Consider the following 14,472-nt stretch of genomic DNA (forward strand, 5'->3'; position numbering starts at 1 on the left):
TTAGGTACACAGATTTCTTCTCCTAAAAATGAGAAATACTTATTTTTAAGACTTTTTAAAATATAAACTTCATGTTTACTTAAAAACATTCCAAACTGGTCATCTTTCTCATAATTCTCTTCAAAATGTGTATAACTTCAATGTACACAAGGGTTCTCATTAAACTAAATGTGATTCATTTATTTTCCTGACCTCTTTCCCTATTTGTTGTCATTTCCAAAGTACTCTGCTAGTAAACATCTGTTATTTTTGTAGACCCACTATAATATAAACAGATGTGAGCTTTTATTTAGATTATATATCAGGAAACAAGCAGCTGGGCTTTATTATATAAGCCACTCAATATTATCTCTGAACAGACAATTCTTTATTCTTTGACTATTGGAAAACACAAGTTGCTAAAATTGAGCAGATGTCAACTATACTAAAAGCTTAATTTTAAACATGTAATTTGAACACCCACTGTGCCATCTGACCAGCACCTCATCAGAGAGATACTGAACTCTTTGGCTCTCTCAACCTGACAGTTTAGGAAATAGAAATAATGTATGTAGGGCTCACTTGCTATCACAAAACCTGAGCAAATATTGCTCGGTATCTTGTAAATTCTTTCACTCTTCCTTTATTACACTCTGCACATGGCGATAGCTTCCCCTGAGATCTCTATCCTACCCTTCGCCTCCAGTGAGGCAGATTTCATCTCTTCTCGTCTCAAAACAGCCGTAGCAGAAACATACAAGTCCTGTTTCACAAATCAGTTGGAATAATGGAGAGAGGAGGAGAGAGGGGTGTAGTAAACGGGATAAAACCATGTCAGGTATGCCAGTTGTCAAAACAACTTAAAAATCTGTGCTATTTTTAGAAGGTTCTTATTTTTGGTAAACAGAAAAGCAGTATCACTTTATTTTTCTGAGCATAAATAACAACCACTAACTCTGCAATTAAATTGTAACTACTGACCATGTAAGTATATGGAAGCTACAGTACCATGTAATCACAGGGTAGCTATCTCGTTATTTCTGTCTTTGCAGCAAAAGCCTTGTCATAAGATCTAAGAGCTGAGTGTTACATGGTAATTTGTTGGGGTTTTTTTTTTACTTAAATACTTGGTAACTTCAATAACAGGTTCTCAGTGCATCTACTTATTATTTACACTGTACAACTCTTCTAGCTCCCAATTTGTATAAGAGGAAACAGAATACCCTTATGTTGGACATATAGTGAGATGGTACCTGTTCTTCAATGAAAATGTCATACAAAATTGCTTATTAGGATACTGACATATTGAAACAGTTTGAAATATGAGATGGATTCATTTCCAACCTCTCTGCCTCCAGGCAAATAAGGGACCTGTGATGCTGCCAGGAGAGGGGAAGACCAGTACTTTTATTCTTATCTCAGGCTTCCAGCCGCACCACACCACTTTCTCATTTTCATTCTGCTCCCAGCTGTTTGAAGCACATCAGGTTTGGAAAACCCTACATGGATGCTCTTGCAAAAAGAAAAAGTATCTGGGAAGGACTTCTAAAGGAGAGATGAAATGGTCTTAGAAAAAGTGGAAAGCCCTTTAAAAGAGCTTCTTAGCTGCTCTTCTTGGTTGTGGCAACATTTTGTATGAAAATACCTCAGGCATAAATGGAGCCAGGGGAACCTTCAGTGTCAGGAAGGTGTCGAGTGACTCCACTGAACAAAACTCCACGCTGCTTTTCTTAATACTCCATAGCGATCAGGACAATCAAGAAAAACAAAAATCCTACGCTTCAGTCTGGAGGATGGGGTAAATTGGAAGAGCTAGTGATGCTGGGCTTGCCTGATGAACTTTTGAAAAACCGTATCTTTGATTAAGATACGATAAATATTTCACCCTGCCCTGAAATCTACTTCAAGGGATTTCAAATATGGTGGTTTATGTATAATCAATGGGATTCAGGGGAAAGGAAACTAATGAAGCCTGATTATGAATAATTTTAAATGACCCGGCTTTGGTTGCACTGGGAATCATTAGGCTTTAATTCAGTAGAAATTTCGGATTTCAAAACATGAAATGAAAATAGGTAAGCTATAAATGATCAGATGGGTGTTAAAGCACACTCATAAGAACATACAATAAGCGGAAAAAATAAAGAATACAGCTGCTTAATAAAAAACATTTATCAAACACAGATGGAAGTATACAACAAGAAAAAAAAATACAAGGATACCTATTACTGGTCCTTTTGAAAGAAATACAAGGTTGTGGTATTTTGGCATTGTTTTCTCTTTGAGTTTTCATTGTATCACATTATATTCCAACTTATTATATAGCACTGAAACACTGCAGCTCAAATTAAGTTATTTTTACTTTTCAGCAGAAGGAGAGTTCTGATGTCTAATTATTTCAGGTTTTTTTAAAAACAGTGTTTTTCTAAGTACAAATTCAATATTTAAAAAATATTATCCTAACAGCCTTCGTGTGTTAGTAATGCCAAGCTCATGTTTCTAATTAGCCAGAAAGCAGGTAGGCAGTAAAACATATTTGTGTAAAAAGGAGGGATAGTAAACTTAACTTCACACCTCATAAAAAGCTTTGTAGTCATCCCAGTGGTGGCTCTCAGCATCCTGTAAAATGCTTGTAGCACAAACTCTGACGCAGTAGTCCGTAACCTGAAACTGTAGAGTGTTGATGAATTCCTGGTATCGTTGGACAGGCACCAGGAACATGGGTCTGTTCAGAGGGAATGATCAAAGAGACAGAGATTTAAGGCCTGTGCAGTAGGAGGTAACAATCTCCAGTACTACAAATGGTTTTGATTATTAGATATCAATCATTCATTTCCTCCTAATGCTGAAGCCTGCATCCACATTCACTTTCCAAAAAGGAAAAAAAAAAAAAAAAATGCTGGTCTTTGTTTGGCAAGTCCTTTGAAAGCGTACATCTGCTATTCCACAAATATGCACTTCAACTTGAGACAAACTGCATTGTCAATACATCATTCAAAAATAAAAGTATTCTTTGTAAGCCTATTATTAGACATCAGTGCATTATTTAGGCATTAAGTTATCGTTACTACAGAGAACAACATGCATTTGTCAGAACCAACTTTTATAAAGCTATCACACGTCCCACAAACATACTCTTTATTTTAAAAATTGTAATTTTGTAGATGTCAATTATCTCATAAACTGTTTTACAATATTCAACAGAAATAAAGTGATTTCTGGCACATTTTGTTTATAAATTCAAGTATGAATCACAACATCTGACTCCTTAAGAGAATTAAAGAAATATCATAGTTATATCTTACAACAAGTCAATTTTACTTTTTTTTAGCTATTTGTAGCACACTCTCTTATACTTTCTCTGATGACTAAGGAACTGCAAAGGCTGAAGAAGGAATAAAGACTAAATTCTTGGGCTCACACTGGACTGCTGGGTCCACATGTTCCCAGGGGCTGTGCCAGACAGACCATGTGATAACACTGCTGGTCATTTTTATGCTCTATCCAGAAAACATTTGGTCTTTTTGGACGACGAATACATGAGAATTAAGGCTGCCAGATACTTCCTCTTCAAATATGAAGGGTAGCTTATTACTAAGTGGATGTTCTGAAATACATTTACGTTGGTCAATAGACTACATTGAAACACATCTATTTTATCAGCTCCTAACATCTAATTGGCCTAGGAACAAAAGAGAAGTGCATTTTCCACAAATATTGTTTCATGTGACAAAACAAGTTTATTTTTCAGTATAGACAGTACAATGTGCCTTATAGAATGGAAAGGGTTTGTTTGCTCATGTCATAACAACATGCGGAAAATCGTTGCTCCAGATGAGAGAATGGGAAATGCATGGGTCGTCTGAGTCGGCCTTTAGAGGGAATACTTATCTTTCTTACTATCTATGTATCTGGTTTAATACATCCCATTCGCCACCTTTTTGACGTTTCCTAGTCAAGACAAATGAAAATAGTTCATCCTGTTAATGATTATTTTCTCCTTCTCAAATATTATAATCAAAATTCCACTCCTGTGATACCCAAAGATGACATGTTACTTTAAGCTTGGCCATCGACTTAATTTAAATGACACTCACTTCTTAGCATTTTCTTTCATCAAATTATCATACTGCATAAAATGCTGGAAGACATATACCGCAGTGGAGAGCAGTGTGTGTAAATTTTTCAGGGGTGCTTTGGAAGGAACCTCCTTGCCCCTCTCTTGCAGTCTCGCCAGGACAGCTGTTGCCACTTTACAACAGGCCTCCACAAAGTTTGCTCTAATTTCCTGAAAAGAATCATCTCTGCATGCCAGAGCCAGTGGAAGCATTGTGTCGAGCTTTTCCATGATGTCAGAGCAAAACTAGGGAGAAATAAATGTAGCACTGAGTTATTTGCATTTTGACAGTGCCATGTAATTTATATATAGGAAAGCTAAATTCCAAAATAATGAATTTGGCATCAAACGTAAGTATAATGACATAACTTTATAATAATTGATTTCTCAGTTGTAGAAAGTTAAATGTTTTGTGCCAAATAAGAAAATACCAAAATGATGCTTCTGTCTACATCACCTTCAAGGTTTGTTTACCAGACAGACACTATGAAAAACTCAAAAAATAGCTTGACATGGCAATGCTTTTATTTGTAGTTAATAGACTTCAGGAAAAATGTATCCTTGATATTAATATGATTGCATTATTTTTAACTTATTCTCTGGTTTTTTTGATACATTTTCATAGAAGTTTTCTTTTTAACTAATCACCACATATAAATAAATAAGGCTGTATCAGTTTAATTGAAATAATCTAATAGCATCAGAAACAATCTCACATAGCATCTTCTTATTGGTAAGGAGTCAGCAACTTTCAGAAGTGATGTACTTTCCTTTTCACTAGTTATTATGCATTTACTCGTTTTTAACAGCAAAGGAGGAGTGATGGATGAATGGGAAGGTGCAACTGGCCTCCACTCCAGATTGGCAAACAGAGTTCCCTGGGGAATGATCTGGGGCCTCAGAGAGGCAGTAGCAAAATAAAGAGGCTACCTTTAAGTTGAACTCTCTTTCAAAAACATTTCAATTGTAGGTTGCTGGACTCACTGTAGACTTAATAGAGTAACTATATTTCTCTATTTCCATAGTTACTTCCTATTTTCTCAGTATGTTCTGTGACTCAAAACACAACTGTAAGACTAATGCTAATGGAAGAGAATGTTCATTAAGGTGTAAATTAAGATTTTAAAAGTTGCCCAAACCAATAAAAGACATTAAGTAACTCCTTCAACCTCCTAAATTTCTCCTGGAGTCATTCAAAGGTACAATCCAAATAGTTCCCTAGCTCCCCAGGAAGTCACAGAGGCCCCTTCTTTAGTTGTCTCGTATTCATGGAGCACAAAGTTGGCAGCAGGCTTAAGTCCTTTTTGCTTGCACAGAGGCCTATGGATACCAGACAAGAAATCTGGTGTGGGATCAGGTGCCAAGTGTTTGCCAAGAGACTCTGCCATTTTTCTACTGATTCATTTTCCAATGTCTTACATTAAGGGAAAAAAAAATCTAATTACGCCAATCTAATTTGAAAGTATTTCATTTGATACTTGCCTTTGCAATTTTCTTTGGTTGGTCTTCCTCAGGAACCACTTGGCCATCTTGCCAAACTTGTTGGGCATTTACAAGGGTCAAAGTGTAGCTTATAGTTGAAGACCTTTCATTCTGTTCCTGCTGGAGAATTTTTGTGGAAAAATCTTCAACCGCTGTTGTTATACAATGTGCCAGAGGAAGAGACACTTCTTTAAATGCATTTCTCCAGCCAAAATCTAGTAAAGTAATCTGAAATATAAATTTATATGAAGTCATATTAATTTTAACTCAACAATGTGTTTCTGTTGTTATAGATATAAAAGTATTATTTTTATTCAGCATGGTGAATATAGGTATTCTTTGATAAATGGTAAAAGCCATTCTTATAACCTAAAAATATTACCCAGTGAATAAAGCAATATACAAAAACATGTGCATTCTTTACACACAGTAATATACTGACATTTCATTTTAATTCATCAGTGGATTTAATCAAAAATGGGTTTTTTTCAAAGTTTAATCTCTTAAATATAGTTCAATAAAACCATCTTTATGAGAGCTGAAAGTTACACTTACTATGTATCACATAAAGCAACCTTTAAATTCAATATATTTAATAAAGTCTAAATTAGATTTTTACAGTCTTTTTTATAGTTTATTGTTAACAAGTATTGCAGCATAAGACAGCATTTAATATTCAATCTTTTATTTCTTTTTCACGCTCAGAAATTCAGACAAGCCAAAAAATAGCAATAAGAAATTTCTCACTGAAAATAGACCACTTCATGTTTCTAGATTTTTATTTCTTTAGAATTTTATTTCATTTCTCCACCCACAAAGTGGTAGGTAGCACTACTTTTGTTCCAGAAAATGAAGAATTCAAATGATCTGCATTGCTCTGTGGTAAAGTGTGGGAGAGGCTGGGGTGGAGGCTGGTGGTGTTTTCTTTTCTTTTCTTCTTTTGCTCTTTGGCTCATGTGACAATAGATGCATGAATGGATATTTCCCTCAAGTCCTCTAATGTTCTCTAAAGTATAAAGTCATTATGGATAGTAGGCTGAACCTATGCTTAGGATTAAACTTTCCCTGTTTTTGTTTTTTTTTTTAAATTGAAGTATAGTCAGTTTATAATGTTATGTCAATTTCTGGTGCACAGCATAATGTTTCAGTCATACATATACATACATATATTTGTTTTCATATTCTATTTCATTATAAGTTACTACAAAATACTGAACACAGTGCCCTGTGCCATGCAGAAGAAATTTGTTGTTATCTATTTTATATATAGTAGTTAGTATAATACAATCTTGTTTGCAATAATTCACCTACTCCAACTTCAGAAGGCTTGAGGCTCAATATCCCTGACTGGATTACTTTCTGGATCCCAAATTTTTTGCTGGAAAAATTAAAGAGCTGAATTGAATGATTTCCATGGTCCCTTTCAGTCTAAAATTACTGAGATTATGATGATTAGCTTAATTTCTTATATACAGCTCCCACTAAGCATTATTTTAATGCTTTTTGTATTTGCAGTGAAAAGTAATAAAAATGAATCACCTTCTAGAGCTAAAATTCTGTGATACCATGGCTCTATAATTGGAAAAAGTGGCTCTCCTCCGCATTATGCTTATAATTAAGATATAATTGAAAGATCCTTTCTAGAGTTTATTTGGACCTTTAACATCATAGGTCCTGTGTGAAGACACATCTCTCATTTTGCTCTTACATAAAATGAATCAATAATTGTATCTACTCAGCTCATATAATCCCTTTCTTATAAATGAAACTTTGGTATAGTTCTGTGTTATAACAGTATTTTCCTGGGACATATCTATGACAGAAACATAAAAAGGAACCTACCTTTATAAAAATGAACAATAACAACAACAACAACAACAACAGCAACAAAACTCTGCTTTCTGTACCACCAGGGCATGTCTATTCAAGAAAATCATTCATCCTTTCATTCATTCATGCATCCAAGGTGAAAGTTGCCATTGATTACCCTGGTCACAGTGACTTGTGTGTGTGTGTACCGTGAGGATTACCTTTGCCCACGGTAATTTATGTGTGATCATAATACCTTCTGAATTCTCTTTTCAAAATATGGAAAACCAGGCACATAATAGCTGCTCTTAAAAAGAAAATCTAAACTATTCACTACTCAGATCTCCTCCTAGAAGTCAATTTGTTTACGTAAAATATTGTTGGCTTACTTCTACTCTTCCCATCTGATGTTTGGAATCATACACATTCCAGTTAGAGTACAGAACATTTACCAGTTGATCCAAGAAAAAGGAGGGGATAATGTGGCTTTCTGTTCTGTGCACAAAGGAGATACTCACTGAATCCCTTTCTTCTATTATCTAATGTGAATTTCTTAATACCTATTCTGATTTTAGGTTAAAGCATAATGTATAATTTTGCATTTTCCTGATTATTTCCCTTACTTCCTGGGCTGAAACTCAGTTAAAATTCTATGTTTTTTGCCTTTTTAAAGGTTTACCTACTATGTCAGTGGAGATCCATTCAGAAAACAGAAACCAGTCTAGGTATTTCAAAAGGAAGAATTTTAATGCAAGGTATTAGTTACCGAGGTGATGGAAGGTCTGAGGAGCCAAACATGGGTTTTGAAGCAAGACAGTTACTTTATTGTTTTAATACAGCAGGAAGCTACTACCACTCCTAGGGCTGGAGGAACAAACTACTATGGGAGTAGTTCCTGGCGTCACCAGTCAAAGCTAAAGATAAGGCCAAACTTCCAGGTAGAACTGGAACTACAGAGGGAGGACTGTGCACTGGGATCAGTACAAAGGAGATGAAGGAGTTCCAGCTACTGCTAGAGATGCTCCCTAAAACAGAGCAAGAGGAATACTCTGGTTTCTCTTCAACATCTACCCTCCACTCTTCCATCAATGTTTTTCAATGGCCAAACCTTCGAAGATCCAGGAAGCAAGAAGCCTGGAAGATGTCATTCTATACAGTACAGAACAGAGCATGGAAAGAGGGGTAATGGGTCTAAGAACAAACAGGAACATGCTGAGCACACTAAAATGAGAGGCTAGTCTAAATGATTCATCATTCCTTTTCTTTTTAATCTTCACTTTCTCACTTTTCAACAATTATCTACAGTCCAAATTCTCAAGGTGCAGACACTGAGTTGGCATGAGAACAAAGATTTCTTCACTGCCAGCTCCCTACTCCTTCCATGGAACACATTGTGCAAGAGAACAGTGCTCCCACTAAATTCAACTTTCATCAAAACTTACAAGCCAATTTTCAAACATGAATTATTTTTTTAGTGGGAAAGGGTAAAACTCAAGACATTTTGATTCATAATGGAGTCACAGAAAAATGATGATGCTGTTACATATGAATTTAAAAAAACCCACCTTTCCCCCCATCACTTACCTCTTTTACTGGTAGCAATTGCTCTGAAGGAACACTGGTTTCATTTGCTCTAGGTTTCTCTATTACAACTTCTCTCTTGGATGTCTCCAAAATTCCTATGCAATAGAAAAGAAAACAAACATACAAACATACATTAAGAAAAACAAACCATACTAGGTGTGATTAATAGACCCAGGTTTAAGTTAATTATGTAGAAAAGCTCTAACAATAGTACACACACACACACCAAGATCTAGAGAATATAGTCAACAAAATGTAGGGTGATATCACCATTAAAATAATGACAGAATCATTTTCTATACACACCATTGGTGAAATTCATATGCCATTAATATTCACATTTGATGTACATGCGTATATAATCTGTAAAATTCAGATCCTTTTGTCATTAATTCATTTTTATGCTAACAATGTAGGATGTTAAGACTACAAAGTAAATATTAATTTCCTGTTCATTTAAAAAGTTAAATTCCAAAGTACTGCTTTTAAAACTGGCTTTAGCACATTAAAACTTCTTTTTTTTGAAACAAAGGAGAGCAAAAGTATACGGATAAACATAGGCATATCAGGAAAAATTATACTCTTAATAAGTATACCAGTAATTCATTAGAAAAAACACAAACACTGGGACAGACAAGAAATGATCTCTAGCTTCTAAAATGGAAATATTTCCTCAACTTTTATTCTTTAGAATTAAAAAACTCCATCCTGGGGAATAATAGACCTACAAAAATGTAATCAATAAATATGCCAGAAAGAAATCTTTCCACTTTCCATTATGATTCTATTAATTATACTTTAATGCAACACAAATGATTTAGCATTTATCGCTGATTTTTTTTGCGTAGACTTGATACATGATGATGAATTATATACCATGATTAATTTTTCTTTTATTTTAAAAATCATAAAAGTCAGTTTCTCCTTATGTCCTGGGCAAAAAATTTCAAAATCTTAGTGATTCTTATTGTTAGGGCTTCTGACCAATATAATTATCTGGAAGATATATGGGGTGTTTTGTTTGTTTTTTCTAAATTTGGTCCTATGAGCTTAATATGAATGATTCCTAAATAATACAATTCACAGAAACAGTCTCTCAAGAGGTAAATATTCCATTTGGTAGCTGATAACATCCTTCTGGGAAATTTTATCAGAGTTTATTCTAAGGAAAAGTTTCCCTCAACTCTAATGTTTCTTAATCATTTTGGATTTGTGAACACTTCTGAGAACTTGATTAAAATGACAGAACACTCCATCCAAAACACACAAAATGACCATGTGCATATGCAAACACGTGCACACACACATTATAGGGGATTCCCAGACCCCCTTGTAAAGTGCATTCATGATCCGCAGGGGCCCGCAGACTGCAGTTTAGCAATCCTGCTTCATTAACACACATCACGACCAGGAAAAAGTTTTAGATCAGTGTTAGACCATTTAACCTAAAAATGCTTTCTCATGGCTTGTATTTATTATGTCCTTTCCAGAAGACATTGTTATTAATAAGGAACAATTTTAATAGTAAAATAAAATCCAGAATAAGCTGATTTTTAAATAAAGAAAAATGAAACTATAAGTTATTAAAGAAAATATGGACTATGTCTTTCAAAAGATATAAGTAAAGACTTTTCAGAAGGCCACAAAAGCCATAAAACAATTCTGCATAACAAAAATACTGTTAATCCAAATAGATATGACAAACTGGCTTGGCACTTCTCTGTCAATGCCCATACCTTTTTAAAAATCTTAATAGACTAGCTTTTAGAGCACTTTAAGCTTTACAGGGAAACTGAGCAGAAAATACAGAGTTCCCATATTCACCTCTCTCTGCCCTTAGTTTCCCTTATTGCTAACATTTTACAGTGGTGTGGTATATTTGTTACAATTAATGAACAGTATTGATAGATCATTATTAACTAAAGCCCATAATTTACGTTAGGGTTCATTTTTTGTGTTGTGCAGTTCTGTGGTTTCGCCAAATGCATAATGTCATGCATCCACCATTACTAGCACACAGGTTAATTTCACTGCTGGAAAAATCCTCTGTGCTCCACCTATTACTTCTCCATCCCTCCTCACTCCCCCTGGTAACCACTGAACTTTTTACTGTCTCTTTACCATACTTTTTCTTTTTCTAGGATGTCATATAGTTGGAATCATATAGTATTTAGGCTTTTCAGATTGACTTCTTTCACTTAGCAATATGTATTTAAGTTTCCTCCATGATTTGTGTGTGTGTGTGTGTGTGTGTCTTGCTACCTCATTTTTTTTAAGCATTGAATAATATTCCATTTTATTGATGTGCCACAGCTTGTTTATCCATTGCCCTGCTGAAGGACATCTTGGCTGCTTCCAAATTTTGGTAATTATGAATAAAGCTGCTATAACATTCATGTCTCAGTTTCTAGGTGGACATAAGTTCCCAACTCATTTGCATAAGTACCTAGGAGAGTGATTACTTGATCATGTAAGACAATGTTTAGCTTTATAAGATACAAGCAAACTATACTATTTTACTTTCCTACGAGCAAGGAACGAGAGTTCCTGTTGCTTCACATCCTTGGCAGAGTTTGGTGTCATTAGTGTTTTACGTTTTAGCCACTCTAATAGCAGCATAATGGTATCTCCTTATTTTAATTTGCATTTCTCTGATGACATATGATGTTGAGCATCTTTTCATATGCTTATTTGCCATCTGTATATCTTCTTTGGTGAGCTCTCCAGATCTTTTGCTCACTTTTAAACTGAGTTTTTTGTTTCCCTGTTGGATTTTATGAATTCTTTGTATATTTTGGACATAAAGTATCCAAATATGTGTTTTGCAAATGTCTTTCTCAGTCTATGACTTGTCTTTTCATCTTCTCTATGATTATTCCTTTTTACTTGGCAATTCCACTTTAGAAATTTACTGTCCAGATATACATGAGGACATATAAGACATATGTAGTTCAAGGAAATTTGCTGTATCATTGCTTGTGGAAGCAAATGAAGAGGAAAAAGAACCCTACATGTCCATTAATGAGTAGCTGATTAAATTACAGTACATACAACAATAGAAAACTGTTCAGCCATTTTTCTGAATGTGAGGTATTTCTACACAATTGTTAATAAAAAAGAATCCCTGTATAGTAGATAAGATTTGTGCTACTTTAACATGGGGGGCTATTCATGGATGTAATTGCCTCTGGAAAGGGAAATTAGACAACCAGAGTAGAAAAAGGCTTAATTTTTTTCCACATATTCCTTTGTCCCTTTTAAAAGTTTTACTAAATGCATGGACTGCTATTCAAAAAATATTTTTAAAGAAAAAAATATTTTTAGAGAAAAAAGTAATAAAGATCAACTTGTCAATGACATAAAGAGACAACACTTGGGTTCTTAATGTCATTTTACTTTTCTACAGATAGATCATAAAAATAGCTAATGTAAATGGTATTTACCCTGGAAAAATAACATTAATTCAAAGTACAAGCTTTGCAGATCTATTCTTGGAAATAACCTTTTGCCATTGTGTAGCTCTAGTTTAAGACTTACAAAAAAGGTTAATTATATTTATCATTTCATTCCCAAATACATTATGTTTATTCACTCAAAGTAATGGGCTTTGACGTTTATACAAACCATCTGCCTTTTTCAAAATGAATAAAAAATAAGATAAACTTCCCGAGACTTCTTTTGCTGGTGAGCAATTCTATAGTAAGATAGAAAAAGAATTATCAAGCAATTATGATAACCTGTATAACATAATCTTTCCCCTCAAAAATTAAAAAGATTTTAAAAAATGTAATCCTATACAGAAAAGCCAAACAGATGATTTTAAGGCAGGATTAGTAACTCTGAAAATTGACTGACAAGACATTTCATGATTTTAATGAATTGTGGCATTTTTGTATTTGTTTGGAATTCAAAATGGTCAATTTCAAAATTTGGCATTGTCAAACTTCATGAGCTCTTTCAACATTTTACAAATTATTTCACCTATTTAAAATATATTGGACAGTCTGTATATTTATTAGCATTGTCTAGAGAAGGAAGAGCCATTTTTGACTCACTGTTCTAAAACACAGTTATTTGCATGCTATCAAGACTGGTTTCTTTAAGAGCATGCCCAGATTAAGGACCTCAGTAGAGTGCAGAGGTTCACAGGAATGCTAGCTGCTGAACAGCCTCTCCCTATGGAGTTCACTGTGGTTCATTTTACACTTCTGGTTAGTTTCCACACTGCCGCTTTCTTTCATAGAGAGTAGAGATTGGCAGTACTTCCCTGTAATATCCACTTTCACACCCAAATTGGTCTTCATAGGCTCCCGTTGTGTGCACTACAAAGCAACTTGCCTTGTTGGCAGCTCTGAGTGGGAACTACAAGTCTTTCTTTTCTTCACTGTTCTTTTCTGGCTCACAAGCAACCTCCCACCAAAAGCTGAATCTGTAGAAGAGACTACATCCAAGAGATAATACTATGAAAAAGTATGAAGAGAAGCCCAGGTGGCCACCTTGCAAATTTCCAATGTGGAAGCCTTCGACCTCTCTGCCCAAGAAACAGCTAAAGTCCTAGTGTAATGAGCTTTACAAACCCTAGGAGACTCTTTACCTTAACTACATACGCCTCCCTAATACAATCCCTTAACCATCTAGCTAAGGAACTCTTAGAAGCCATTTGACCCCTCTTAAGACCCCCTAAGAGTACAAACAATCTTTCAGAAGATCTGAAATCTTTGATTCTTCTGAGACAAACCCTAAGTGTTCTTCTTACATCCAATTGAAGCAGCCATTGCTCTTTGTCGTTGCTGGGGCTAAAGAAAAATGAGGGCCAAGAAACCTCCTGGTTTAGATAAATCTCAGATGCCACCTTTGGAAAATTTGAGGAACTGCCCGAAGAACAGCTTTATTCTGAAGAAGTATTAGAAGTGCCCCATAAATCAAATCCGAGGCCACTCCATAAGGTAAGATCACCTAAAAGAAATACAGTAAGATACCGTAACAGTCAAATAATGTCCTATCATTTTTCTGAAATGACCAAAATAGGAAACCATCAAAACATGACCAAAAAAAGCAAATAAATATAATGACTAAATATCTTTTCTTTCTCAGAAAATATTTTTGTGTCTCTACAAAATCTATTATGTCATATTCAAATTACTAAAAGCACTGCCAATTTGGCTAAATCTACAATATAGTAGTAAACATCAAAGTAAAAAGTGAAATAATTGGTTAATCAGTTTTATAATTTCTCTATGTGATGTTAAGTACCTGGATATTTTTTAAAGATCTGGAGAGTTTAAAAAAAAAAAACTTACTTTTCACCACATTGTTTTGGTTACATAGACATAGTGGACAACTCCTTCCAAGACCTTTATTAGCAAAATATGCTGCAATCAAAACAAATACACAAAAAAACAAATGATTTGATCTTTTTTCCCCTATTGTCTCCCACACAAGATTTCTAAGCAAAACATTAACTATCAGGATAACTTAAGATTCATTTGGTTTCTTTATTC

At 34.6% G+C, this 14,472-nt stretch overlaps 1 protein-coding gene across 3 annotated transcripts in view; it reads right to left on the bottom strand.

Annotated features, from left to right (window-relative positions):
* The window catches only part of KIAA0825 (KIAA0825 ortholog), a 352,861-nt gene that overhangs the window by 245,764 nt on the left and 92,625 nt on the right, over positions 1 to 14,472 (bottom strand). For 2 of the 3 annotated variants that reach the window (XM_031448256.2, XM_064482439.1), the window contains 5 exons: positions 14,272 to 14,343; positions 8,972 to 9,066; positions 5,579 to 5,806; positions 4,077 to 4,342; positions 2,554 to 2,704 (listed from right to left, as the gene is read on the bottom strand). In XM_031448256.2, coding sequence (XP_031304116.1) covers positions 2,554 to 2,704; positions 4,077 to 4,342; positions 5,579 to 5,806; positions 8,972 to 9,066; positions 14,272 to 14,343 — 812 coding nt within the window. The remainder of the gene's footprint in view (positions 1 to 2,553; positions 2,705 to 4,076; positions 4,343 to 5,578; positions 5,807 to 8,971; positions 9,067 to 14,271; positions 14,344 to 14,472) is intronic. The other variant, XM_031448262.2, reaches the window with a different exon arrangement.

This window comes from Camelus dromedarius, chromosome 3 (genome assembly GCF_036321535.1).
Source record: "Camelus dromedarius isolate mCamDro1 chromosome 3, mCamDro1.pat, whole genome shotgun sequence".
In the NCBI taxonomy this organism is placed as follows: domain Eukaryota; kingdom Metazoa; phylum Chordata; class Mammalia; order Artiodactyla; family Camelidae; genus Camelus; species Camelus dromedarius.